This window comes from Gavia stellata, chromosome 6 (genome assembly GCF_030936135.1).
Source record: "Gavia stellata isolate bGavSte3 chromosome 6, bGavSte3.hap2, whole genome shotgun sequence".
Classification (NCBI taxonomy): Eukaryota; Metazoa; Chordata; class Aves; order Gaviiformes; family Gaviidae; genus Gavia; species Gavia stellata.
The window spans coordinates 47,072,679-47,086,318 of record NC_082599.1 but is presented as its reverse complement, the minus strand read 5'-3'; the positions used below and the strand labels follow the sequence as shown (position 1 = coordinate 47,086,318).

The 13,640-nt window shown below is 48.1% G+C and overlaps 1 protein-coding gene across 1 annotated transcript; it reads left to right on the top strand.

Moving 5' to 3' along the window:
* The first annotated feature begins 544 nt into the window (after positions 1 to 544).
* On the top strand, positions 545 to 12,976 carry MTURN (maturin, neural progenitor differentiation regulator homolog). Its single transcript, XM_059819057.1, has 3 exons — positions 545 to 706; positions 6,584 to 6,706; positions 12,862 to 12,976. The coding sequence occupies exons 1-3, from the start codon at positions 545 to 547 to the stop codon at positions 12,970 to 12,972; spliced, it is 396 nt and encodes a 131-aa protein (XP_059675040.1). The 3' UTR covers positions 12,973 to 12,976.
* The last annotated feature ends 664 nt before the right edge of the window (positions 12,977 to 13,640 follow it).

Below are 13,640 nucleotides of genomic sequence, written 5' to 3'. Positions count from 1 at the left end.
TGGTCCCCAGCCTCATTGAGACAAACCGTAAAGCTTTCCAAGCTCAGGGGCGAATCCCTCTGCGTTTACGCAGCCCAGCGCCTCGCGTCTGGGGGGCTTTGGCGCAACTCGGCGCAGGGGGTACCGATTTGTTGAGCGTAAAGGGGTATTGCAGGGCGGACTTTCTCGCCAGTGCAAGACGGAATTCCGGGTGGGCTCTCGCGGGAGCGGGAGGGAGCCGCGAAGCGAAGCAGGGTCCTGCTGGCGGCGGTCCCTGGGTGGGCTGTTCTCCCCAAGTTGCCAGAAGGCGTCAAGTCGACTGCCCGCAGCAAACTCCCTCCCGGGCGGCGTCCGGCCGAGCCCTGACGCCTCTTCCCCTCCGCGGCCGCACCCGCGGCAGGGCCGGGGCCGGGGCCGGGGCCGGGGCCGGGGCCGCGAGCCCGGCGCGGGGCGCGAGGCGGGGGGCGGCGCGCGCGGCGGGGGGCGGCGCACGGGGCGGGCGCGGGGCGGTGCGCGCGGGGTGCGCGGGCGGGCGCGGATCGCGGCGGCGGCGGCGGCGGCGGCGATGGCTTTCGAGGCGCTGGCGGAGGCGGCGGAGCGGTGGTGCGCCCGCACGCCCTTCCAGCTCATCGCCGCCGAGGAGACGGAGCGGCGCATGGACTTCTACGCCGAGCCCGGCGTCTCCTTCTACGTGCTCTGCCCGGAGGCCGCCTGCGGCGACAATTTCGTGAGTGCCCCGGGGAGCGGGGAGCGGTCACGGGCGTGCGTGGGTATCCGTGCGTGTGCATGAACGGGCGGGCAGTCCCTGCACCGCTTTGGGACACTCCCCCCTCCGTCCGTGCAGGTCCCCGGTGCTTGGGGGAGCACCCGCAGGGGAGCGCCGGGGGGGGCGGAGGACGGGGCCGTGCCCGGGAGGGGCAGAGGGATGCGGGGATGGAGGGCGGTGGTGCCGGGGGCTGCGGGGGCGCCCGGCTTTTGGGGCGGGAGTGGCGGGGGGCTGGGGGGATCCTCCCCAGCGCGCACCACAGTCTGCAAAATGGAGTCCGCTGCCGGTGGGGGGGCGGCCCCGCGGGCAGGGCTGCGGGCCGGGACCCCCCCCGGCGTCCCCATCACCCCGGCCCGGGGAGGCTGCCGGCTCCGGGGGGGCAGGAGGGATGCGAGCCACCCCCCGCCCCGTCTGCGCCCCGCGGGGGCTGCAGCTGGTGCTCCCCCCGGGGCCCCCTCCATCCTCCCGCGGGGCCGGGGCCGGGGCCGGGGCAGGGCGCAGGGACGGGCGGACTGGCAGGGCTGTCACGGCAAATGGAGAATGGGCAGGAATAAAATGGAGTCAGGATGACAGGAGGGCCGCGCCCCCCCCGCCGCTCCCCCGGGGCCGCCGGGGCTGGGGGACCCGGGCAGGTGCCGGCCTGGCGCCGCCGCCGCCCCTCCCCGCCCCTCGCGGAGCGCCGCGGCGAGTTTGTGCAGAAATGGCACCGGGAAAACAACCCGTGGCTTTGGGATGGGGGCTGGGGGTGGGCTGTTCCCCTCCGCCCCGGGCCCTCCCGCTGGTAAGCAGAAGTGCAAGAAGAGTTTCCGAAAAGCGGCACCTCGCCACGGGGTTGGCGACCTGCAAAGCGCCAGTTAACTGCAGTGAAAGGATTTTATTTTATTTTTTAAAAATTAGCTCCTAGCACAGACCATTGTTGTAGGAACGTTGTAGGTCCTTCCCTTTCCGGAGCAACTTTCATCCTTCGACCTGCTTGACAAATGTTAATTAATTCCCTTTCCAACAGGTAAGTGCGGTATGAACCCATTTGACAGATGGGTTCATGGAAACAAAGAGCAGTGAAGTGACTTCTCCAGGACCACAAATCCCAGCGAGCAGGACATTTATTTATTGTGTCGGGCAGATGGTCATGCTGAACTATGGAACTATCTGGAGTTTAGCTATGCATCTGTCCAGGGATACAGGAGACCTTCAGCCGCAGTCCCGGCCGTGGCACTGAGGCATCTCTGGGTGTGGATTCTGCTGGTCCACGGTGGGACTAGCCCCGCACACCCATCTTCCCAGCACCTGTAAGCCTGTCAAACCCCAGTGCTCGTTCCCTTCTAGAGATGCCTGTGCCCAGAAAGGGCCATGCCTGCTGGACTGTTAAGCGGGGATACGTATGAACCCAATGCAGGACTAGGCTAAAGCTGTGACTGGATGCTAATGATATCGGAAATTGCAAAGAAAGCTCATTATTTTTCTTAGACGTGTATTGTTTCATTATATGCTGCTCAATAATTGAGCAAACTCTTTCAAAACAAAATCTAGTCAACTTTAAAAAAAAATCTTAAGCAGTTTCAGACCCTATTCCCATGCTTCCAACACTGGCCAATTTTTTGTGGGTTTGCAACCACGTTTTCCCTTTTTTTTTGGCAAATATTTTCATTCCAGCGTTGCTGTGGGAAGGAATCCCTGCCCAGAGCCGCCAGTAGTAAAACTGAGCAGAAGGGCCAACTCCTGTCAAATGCAGAACGTAAACAGTGCAAAACTAGAAGCGGTGTTTTCTTCTGTCTTTTTTTGGCATTATTACTGAAGGCACTTTTTGTAGTAATAATACTTTTAAGACAGGCAGATAGGTGTCATTCTTAATTCTTTTCCTGTTGATGGTGTCGCTTTAATGCGATTAAGAACCACTAATGAGCTGATTCACCAGCATCATGTTTTCTGCTCCTAGTGCACTGTGGGACTTCATTTCTGCTCCCAGCTTGGCTATCTTGGTTTTTGCAGTCATTTTCTTTTTTATGTTCCAGAAGATAAGTTTCCTTTCTACGTGCAATTACAGGCTGAAGTTTATTTTAAGGGGACTTAATGCAAGCCAGGGGACTGATGCTCATTTGCACTTGAGCCTTGTTGCATGGCTCCAGTAACACAATGGAGTGTGAAAGTGAGTAAATATAAACAGAATTCACGGTGGCACACTTTACAGCCTTTTTGCACCCTGTGACTCTTATAAAACAGCCTCACATTTAATAAGCATCTGGTGCCTGGTATTCTTGTTCTCTTTCTTTACATCTTCATTTCATAATAATGCAACTTAAAAAGCTATGTAGGAGGTGCCACAGAAGTCCATGATAACCCACTTGTAAGGAGGAAATGATGAGCATGATGAACTTAGAAATGAGGAGGAGAAAAACATGGAAAGGTTGCCAAGATGCAATCTGGGGGAGATTAACTCTGAATTTGGTATAAAATCAGAGATTCCAGATCACAACAATCATACAATTTTAATTTCCTGTAAAGGTATCTTTGGGCTAGGTTTTTAACGTGCTGGGGGGTACAGAAGACCCATCTAGATGCCTACTGGCATTTTCAGTACCACCTGGATACTAAAACTCTCTGAATCAGCATTTTAGATAGCTGAACTACGAATAATTTAGTTCCTGAGGCTTGTGGTGTTCTCAAAAAATTAATTGCACTTGTATATCCATAACCGATGAGGGTGAGGGTTGCGATGCTATGTCACTTGTTTTGTCACCGTGTTATTGCTGATATTTAAAGTAACCTATAAAGCAAATAAAAACATGATGCCACCTTGATGCAAGATTTCCTGTAAAATATTTTAGAATCAATGAGTCTGAATATTTTCTGCAAGTCAAATTATCCCCACAAAGAAAAAGTTTGCTGCCATGCTCAGCAGGTGGGCTGGTTAGAAAAAGGTGGTCCAGCAAGTGACTCTGTCATCCAGCAACACTGAATCATCTAAAGGCGTGAGGAAAAGCAAACCCCTCCAGATGCAACCCTATGAATCGCCCCAGCTATGTACTGTGTGTAGATGCTGAACTAAATAATTTAACCATGATCCTAGGTCAGCTGAGGTAGAAATTAGTGGCTGTGCACTTTTGTAGCGACACAAAGCAACGGTGAGCAAAACTGGGCAAGCTTGGAAAACACGTACTCGGATGATGAGGTTAATATTTTTTTATTGTGCAGCCACGGCTGAGCATTGTGGTCCACCGGTTTGCCAGCAGCCGCTTCTCCCACTGCAAAGAGGTTCTCAGGCGTCAGGGTTTTTCCAGGAAAAGCATCTCCGTATGAGCAGCCCCACTGACTGCTCTAACTTTCTAAGCAAGAGTTGAATCCTCAAATTATGTTTGTTTTTATTTGAGCGGCCAAAATTCCTTTTGCAGGTTCCTCTGGAGATGCATGAGTCAGTGGTGAGACTCAGTTCCTGCACTGCCTCGGTGCAGAGCTGAACGTCCACAAAGAACTGTGGATGCAGCTGAGCGTATAGGTGTTATAACCCTGCTCTTTATTACGGTTAAGGATTTTTCTTGGGAGGGAAGGTGAAATCAAACCATTTCCGAATGGGATGCATGCACTAATGGCACGTGAGACCTTTCATAGTGTGTTTGTTGCTACAGCCATAGTTGTAAATCTTCTGCAGATGTGGAAATTGTTGGAAGCCTTACTTGCTTATTGCCTTACGATGCTATGCAAAAAAGTCTCTTCAAAGGCTCAGTGATCAAGTTACTCGCTTAGGTTTTCCCCTCGTGCTAGATCATCTTATTCTGTGCTACTGCTGACAAATTCACGCTGGAGTCTAAAACATGGTGCAGCTTGAAAAGAGGCTGTAAAAACATGATAGGGCACCATGGGGTTAACTTTCCCTGGGGAATGAACTAGCTATTATTTATAATAGGGCAGGGCCTGATTTTAATTTCTGTGGAAGCTCCTGTGTATAGCTCTGGTAGTCAAAAGAAGCCACAGTTTAAACAAGAATCAGGATGTGAGCAGTCATAATCGTTTTAGACATATAAACAATTACAACAGGTTTAGCATGAGCCGTGAATTGCCATGCTGCAACATCCAGCTCTTAAGTTTGACGCAAAGATTAGAAGTAACCAAATGGTTATTGCTAACCCCAAGTATTAAGAAATTGTGGGCCAGACCTCCAGAGTCTCGAGGCTGTTCTTAAAATGCTGTGATTTGAAAGGGTTCGTTTGATATTTTAAAGAGGGTTTGTTTGAGTTCACTTCACGTACCTTCTGCCTTTTTAGGCCATAGAAGTCACAAAGTGCAGACATGTATTTGTTTGGGGTTTTTTTGTAAACAGAAGCTGAGATTTGGTTGTATATTTATAGGACTGCAAGGCCCATGGCTCTAAGATGGCATGAAGTATCATGAGGCTTGTGGTATGTGCCTTTGAGAGTTGGCAAGACTGTAAAGAACTTATTTTTATTGCCAGGCTGGTTAAAAGATGGCTCTGGTTATATGGAAAGAGCAGAACCTACTCAGTACGGCAGGGCTTTTTTCGTAACAAAACATTTCACTATGTTTATGCTTGCAAAATGCAACAAGCAGCAAAGAAAATATAGGTCAAGTGAGGTTCATAGCAAGGTAGTTACAGTTTTCATCTTAAAGATGCAGCCTAGATGATGTTAAGTAGAGTTTTCTTTCGGTAAGTGTAAAACTGCATCCCTGGCAGGTATTCACTACTGAACAGGAAGACCACATGCAAGCCTTATGTTAGGGATTGAAACATCTGTCGTTCTGACTCTTTCCCTGAATGTTAGTTAAGCTTCAGAGAGACCCTCCTCTTTCCTTGTTTGAGCATAACGTACTGTTTATAGCACAGTAAAAAGCTGCACAGCACTTTGGGGGAAAGAGCTGCTGTGCAAAAATAGAGGCATCAGAGTCTCGAACCAATTTTGCAGTATTACGCTTCTCTGTGTAGCAGACTGCCTAAGACAGTCCTATGCACAAAGTCTTCTAAAAGAAGGTCTTTAAAAGTATGCATTAGCTTGTGCTGCGTGCTGCCCTTATGTGCAAGAAGCATTGTTGCCTGAGTGCTTCCACCATTGCTCTGTTTCAGCCAACCTCATAGCAGCAGAATAAGCATCAATTTTGGGAGAGCCTTCACAGAGCCAGGCTGGGGAATCAGCATCTCCGAAGCAAGAGCAAGACAAGAGGAGTATCCCATTGGGTTTAAACGTGCCTGCCTGGGAAGAGACGATTCGGGTCTAGGAGGAGTAAACCTCAAAACAGGGAGGGAGGCATGAAGTGTCAGGATGTTGTGAGTGCCCAAATGTCTCGCCTTGGCTCTGTGTCTAACCTGCGGGTATGTTTTGCATCTTTTCTTCTGCATCGTCAAGAGAATTACACATCAAGTTCCACCTCCAGGGTCGCATCACACTTGCACTGACACCAGGAAGACAGAGAGATGCTTTAGCTCTTCCCGAGGGCTTTGTTGCAGCGGATGATGCAGAAGAAGAGAAAACCCAGCGTGACTTCCAGGTCTGAGCAGGGCTGATGTCAGATGAAAACACCTTTACTTGTAAAATGCGCGCGCACAAGACATGCGTACCCTTTGTTGCTGGTGCAGTCATACGGCATTTTCTCTTCTGGATCGATCTCCCTGCTTTCTGGTGCATCATGTTAATAAAATCAAGGTTCCTCCTCAGAAGCGTGGCTTCTGAAACAGCCTGCAGTGCCCGTCCCCACTGTGGGTCTGAACTGCAGGGGGCCCAGTGTACTTTGGCAGATGTTTACAACGCGTCACCTTATAAAATCACATGGAAAGGCCAGCGTGAATTCCTGTTAATGCCTTTTCTTTCTTGTGTTGCTGTTGGCTTTCAGCACGTGTGGAGCGAAAGTGAGGACTGCTTACCTTTTCTGCAGCTGGCGCAGGATTACATCTCTTCCTGTGGGAAAAAGACACTCCATGAAATATTGGAAAAAGTCTTCAAATCCTTCAGACCCGTAAGTGCCTCTTTTTTACTTCGAAACATTGACAGTTACCTGTGACTTCTAATAGGATAGCACTGGATGGAACAAGGTAGTTTTTCTTCTGCGGGGACTCACATCTCCAGTCAGCTGCCTGGACACAGGGGTCTTAGCACGTAAGCTACTATCAGGCAATTGGAAATTGTTTCTTGGAAGCCAGCTGCCTTTTTATTTCCATCTCTGCCTTTGAGAGGGTGAGATTCCCATGCGGGGTGGGAGGCCAACTGGCGCGGCAGCCGGTGGCACCGGCTCCCCAGCTGCGCAGGGAGCAGGGGCTCCAGTCCTGCTGATGCAGTGCTGACTCGGAACGAGGAACGGGATGCGAGTCAGCACCACGGGACTTTGTGGCAGAGTTATTTCCTGGCACTGGAATTGGGGAGTTTTGCGAGGATCTGAGTAGCGAGAGTAAACCTCTGGGAAGCTGGAAATACTGTTTCTCCTCAGAGTGGTTTGTTTTATTTCAGGGTTGGCTTTTTTTTCCTCAAGTGGTCCAGATTTTGCTGTTAGGATGGTTGCCACTTGGTATTTGCAAACACCAGTTTGGTCACTGCTTGAGAAGAGTTGGAGCAGAAGCTGGATTTTGTGGGGAGGGTTCGTCTATTTTTCTGCTTTGCTGCTACTCAGCTTTCTCTGTCCTTGTTTAACACTACGATTTGGGCCAAAGCCTGGGTTGCATCAGGGTGAGGTGTCTTGGCTGGCCGTTGTCCTTCATTTTTGCCAAATCCTCCCGTTGCACAGCCTCTCCTTTTGAGTGCCCTGGTCTGGGTAAGGGGCTGGTGCAAAGCAGAGCGGAGGTTTGTTGCCAGAGCCATGCTCCTGTGATGTCCATGGGAAACCTGACTGATGGACGTTTTTACACTCAACTGAAAATGTAGACGTTTTTCCCTCCTCTCTTTTTCTGGCTGACTAATCTAGAAGACTGAAAATGTATCCCACGTATTTAGAGCAAAAGGGAGGGCCTGGAGTGCCGATATGAGAACACCAGTCCTCCCTGTGTTACACCCTTGCATTGCCTTGCCACGGACCGCCGCAGCTGGTCGACATAAAAGAGCATCGTTTTAAAGAATCCTTTGAGAGACTGGAAATAAATAGAACAGATGCACACTTTTCTTAGAAAGGACTGGAAATCTGATCTGTCAGTACAGCTGCTTGTAGTTGTGAAAACACACAAAAATATAAATATGTTTCCCAGAACAGTGTTTGGCTCTTGGATCTTCATAGCTGTTTTCTCCTGCTCAGAAAAGCTGTGTCTTTGAGGAGAAACTTCCATTGGTTTAACTAAAGAGGACTTCAAAAAGACTTAATTAAATTGGTACAGACCACGTATTTCACTTAAACCACATTTATTTCAGCATAGCTTAAGTTGCTGAGAAATTGGCTTCGGTCAAACCAAGTTAAGCTGCTCTTCAGAATAAGAAGGTTCAAAGTGAGGGGAACCATTATGCTCATTTAGTCTGGGCCCTTTGTTAATACATCACATTTCACCCCATGATTTCCACCACTGAGCACATAAATCATGGTTCAGCTGGAGTGTATCTTTTCCAAAGACACCTGGTCTTGATGTAAGGTCTTCAGGTGACTTAAAGGATACAACACCACTGGGCACTTTTTCTTCTCATCGTTAGTTATGCTCCTGTGAAAAACTTTTATTTACAACCTGCATTTTTCTAGTTTTGCTTCTTAACTGTTGAATTGCTTTATGCTTTTGTCTGCTCAAGAACGGTGTCCTCAATTATCAGACCTCTTGTAGACTGTAGTCAAGTACCTCTTTATTTTCTCTTGGATGTACCACAGAGGTTAAGTTTCTCAGATTCTTCTTTGACCTAGTATTGAGTGATTTGCATCAGCATAACAAAACCAGTTGTATCATTCAAGGTATGGTTGTATGTAGACAAGTCTAATAAGGAATGTATTGACGTTTTCCCCTTATTGTAATTATTAAAAATAGCACATGCATGGTAGGATAGATTTTTAAAAGTGAAGGGTGTTACAACGGATGTCTGGAAACAGTTATTTTACACCCTTGGGCCTTTGCCAGAACAAAACCACTTTTCATCAGTATGGGGAAATTACTTCCTTGGCATTACTTTGCACTGTTCCCCATCCTTTCTCTGCTGGACCTGTTTGCTAATGAAACCACCTTGCTGTGAGCGTGGAGGTAACAGCACATTTGCAGGGCATTTCTTCTTCACTACCCCAACCAAGTCTGCTGTCGGGGACCAGTCTGGCAAATTTCGGTTTGAAAAATGGCAGTTCAGGAACAACTGGTGCTGAAGGTCAGACCGGGCTCTTCTGAAGTGTCTGGTGGTCCTGGCTACTCAGTCTGAGACACTGAGGAGGGGCCGGGTTTTTAGCATGTGCTAGGTAAGCACCTTCTGAAAGTCTCTTTCATTTCGGTATTTCCAGCCGGACATCCAAGATTATTAGACAGTTTCGAAAGTCTTTGTTGGGGCCCTTTGAAGGGAAATGTTTAAGAGGAGACACTGGTGGCGCATCTGCAGCTCTCCATGCCCTCGTACATGGCACGAGCACCTGTCCTCTCTTAATTGAAGGCTCCCAGACCAGTTTTCACCCAGTAACTCATCTCAGCCCTGCTCTGCACCTTCGTGGTAACAGCCCAGCTGTGTCTGCAGGCTTACCCTGGGGCTGTAGCGTGGGAAGGGACTGGCTGCTCACACTGCTGGGCCCCGTGTTTCATAAGCAGTAAGAGTGGGGATGCCCAGCGGTTAGCATTCCTGTCAGTGAGAGACAGAGATTTCCCTCCGCTCACTGCTCTTCCTTGGGCGCAGGAGGCAATGAGGGCGGTCTGGGGGCTGCTCACCACCCCTCGCTGCTCTCAGGCATCTCTCCCTTATGTTTTATGGGCATAAACACAGTGCCAGGGCAGGATATTTATTTAAGAGGAGGCTTTTAAAAAGCGTTGGTTAACCTGCAACAGCTAAACCGCACGTCTAAATCCTGATGTAGACAAGGTCAAGCTGTTTCTTTACTGAAGGTGATGGGGGGCACGTTGTCTCTGCCCATTACTGCCTTCCTGGATCACTTTCCACAAAACTCTGTGATTTGCCTTATTATCCACTTATTCAGGGAGCATCCAAAAGTGCCAGACACCACGCAGATAGATGAAGTGATATCAAGAACATTGGGCTTAAATACCACTATTTGCCTCAGAGCATCCCAGCTCCTCTGACGCCCTTGTCTCTCTGGTGCCAGAGGTATCCATGCTGGTGCTTGTAAGCACGTCTGCCTTGAAACTAAGCCCTTCACACCAGGATGTGACAGAACCATGTTATCGCTAGTGTAGCATTGTGTGGACTGCTAAAGCTCGGTCTTGTACTTGGTTTATTTTTCAGTGTGCTTGTACGTCAGCTTCTGGTAGGCGGCAATGTCACTCTGCTTTTGAGTCTTAAAAACTGCTAGGTTATTTGTATAAAATCAGGGCACTTTGAAAGAGTTAAGAAAGACACAAATAAGAAATAAAAAATGCCTGAGAGACATCACACCAACTGGCGGTTTGCGGAGAACCAAAACATGAATCGTTCAATTCAGCAGCGAATTCCAGGGCTCCCGCATTGAGTTCACCTTCAGGCTAGAAAGCCTACATCTGAACTAGGGAGTCTGCAGTGTTAAAGCCATTTATCCCATATTCATTGAATTCACACACATCCCAGTGACCTCTCCTTTACCTCCAGATGGGTAGTTTGGCCAGCAGGAGTAAATAGACGTAGTTCAGGCAGTGCTGCCGCTGGTTTTTGTCCTCCTTCCCTCCTCCCCACCCTCCTGTCCTCCTTCTCCCCATGCATCCACACCTGGTAGTTTTGTTCCCTTGGCTGTTTGGCTGTTTCAAGTCTGCCACATAGCTGATACTTTAATATATGAAGTAGATCTGGACTAGAAGCAGAAACTAGTGTGTTTGAAAGAAGACAGGATGGGAGGTGGTCTAGAGTCAACTCAGGCCACCTTCATCATCTTATTTTGCCCTCATCTTTTATACACCCTCCTTTCTGCTTTGACCCAATGTTTGTAGAGCTCCCTGCACTTTGGACCCTGATCCTCCTTCCTTGGGGTCAAGGTGTAGGCTGATTTGTGACGGCAGTCCGAAGAGCACTAAGGGGTTAACAGTGGTGAGGGACCACAGTCCTGTGGTAAGCTACCCCCAAAAGCAGGACCTGCATGGTTGAGGTCCTTGGTGTCTTGGAAGATCCTAAAATGTCCATGAGCGAACAAAACTGCGCCTCTCTTGGAGGAACATCCCATCCCCATCCTCCCTATGCTCTGTAAAACCTCTAATGTCAGTGGCATCACTCTTTGATTTACGCTGCGCCAGGAAGAGGAGATTCCCCCCCAAGGGCAAAGGGAGAGGGGATGTGTGAAGAGCAGGACACGTGCTCCCCATCCTTTGGCATCGTGCGCGTCTTTGCCATTCTTGTGGTGTGTGTTGTGTTTTTGGTGCTAATTTTGCATGGGAAAGGCTTACAGTATCCCATGAAATGAAGGCTCATGTGGCTCATTTCCCTGCAAATAAAGGAGGAATTATAACCAGAGCTGGGCAGAAAAAATGTGGTAAAAGCTCTTTCTGCCGGGTGATATAAATGGAGCAGTACAACACTCACGTTTAATTTGAATACAGCAAATCAGTTTGGTGAAAATAATACTGGTGGATAAGAAAGTCTAGAGGCCTTGCTTTTGCGTTTTAGAAAATGAGTATTTTAATTTTAGCTTCAACATGAAACAAAACCCCCGCATCCTGAAAATGAACCAAGTTCTTTCACATTCAGTTAAGCATTTGATTTCAAAAAATATGTGTGCATAGGAATATTTACTCTTTGTTCTGCTCAGAAAACAAGAACATTTTCAGCTTGGGGTCTCTCCATAAGTATTTTGAAAATGCAAAGGAGGGGGTTTACTCAGCAAATTCTCCTTCCATTTCCCTGCCGAAGAAACCCTGGAACTAAAAAGCTGTTTTTCTCTCAGTGGCAGTGAGGAATACAAGCTTTATTGGACCCAGAGGCTAATTCTGTGTATTGTCTTTGTACCCGCTGAATAATTTTGAATGTTGATCAGACTAAATTAGTTTAGGTCCCTAAAAATCTGCCTCGTCACAGCCTTCTCATTTTTATGCTACCACCTAGAGAGTGTCACTCCTCCTGATTTCTCTGGGTTTTGCCTCTTTTGAGAGCTAACAGCTGCGTCACTCTCCAAACAGAATGTTGCATGCATCTGTGCTGCTCTTCCAGCCCTGGCAAGCTAAATACATGGTATTCCCAATAACGCCTGGCGTGTGATTCTGCTCTGTGCATGCTAATAGCTACTAGTGTAGGATTCTAATACGAGATTTCCACAACAGATGCATTATTTTGACTTATTTGGTTTATCTGTCTTCCTGACTTCTGTTGACTTGGCAACCTTTTGGAGGAGAGGGGAAAAGTTCAAACATCGCTGTTTGTTCCTTTTCCTGTAGCAAACAAGTGCCGTTGCAGTGATGGGAGCCATCAGGTGGAGGCATCCAGACGCTGTACAAGGAAGATGGGCTGGCCGTTCTTCACAAGCCCAAATCTAATTTGCAGAAATTTAAAGGGACTCGGGCAATTTTGAGTTGAATATGCAGTATTTCTCATTGCGAGGGCTTCACCCAGCGTGCAAGGCTTCATCTGGTATGATGGAGTGAAGGGTAAAAGAGAAGCACTTAACATGCTGGGATCTTTAGGTTTTGAGGGACTCCTTGCCTACTCCATACTAGCCGGTTCTGCATGAGGATGCATTCTTCTTTGGCTTTTGTAGGGTTGCCGAACACAATCTTAAACCGAGATAACTACTGCTCCAGTAGTTAAACCACTGCCAAGTCTGAACACTCAACAATTCGCGATATGACCTCAGGGAAGAACGCAAAGCTTTTTGCAAGTGCTTTGCTTTGGTTTTATTTATCTTCTGGTCTCTGAGCAGTTAATTTGGTGTGAGGATGCATTTTCAAATCTTTCTCTATCACAGGAGGGACAAAGAGAGTTGAGATCGTTATGCAATACTATTATTCCAGGGTTTGAGCTTCTCAAGAAGTGGCACCTAGGTATTGTGTGACGATTTGCAGCGAAGCGGGTAATTCGCTATGACACAATATTTTCTCTTCTTTGTAGTTACTTGGGCTTCCAGATGTTGATGATGATGCATTTGAAGAATATAACGCAGATGTGGAAGAAGAGGAACCAGAAGCTGATCACCAACAGATGGGTGTCAGTCAGCAGTGATTTTCTGAGAAGCTAAAAAATTCGGAAGCCTTTGGTACCAGGTGGGGTCAGGTGGTCCCACGTTAGCCTGTTCGAATTAGCGCATCACATGGGGATATCTGGCTCCCAGGATGAAAGTTTTACAAAATGGTTTTAAAAAAAAAAAATTTGATAATAATAATCTGTGATGAGCTTTGCTAAGAAGTGACCTGAATTTTGCTCCTGCTTCAGTGGGTTTTCTATGGAGTTGTCTTGGTAGCATTCTGCTGTTATCAGTCTAGAAGTAGTTTTGTCGCTGACTTGTCTCTTCGATTTGTGTTCAAGAGTAGCGTTCGCTGACATGAATGTAGAGTACTGTGAATGTAGGAAGCATGAGGTGAGAGTGCCGAGTCCTCACCAGTGACCTTTCCGAGGAAACCACGCAGAGAGCAAACGCAACCTGCGCTTTGTTTTTCATTCAACAGCTATGGGTTTTGACAAAGTACCAAACTTGGAGAGATTTCTCCTGAAAAACACTAGTTTAATAGTGGTTGGTACTGCAGAAGTGCACATGAAGGCTTAACAAAAATAATGGGAAGTGGGAAATCCAGGGGAGTATTGGTGTCAGACATACTGATATCATTTTACTGACACCTGAGTTTACAAGTGCTGGATTAATAACTGGGAGTAATTAGTATCAGCAGTACACG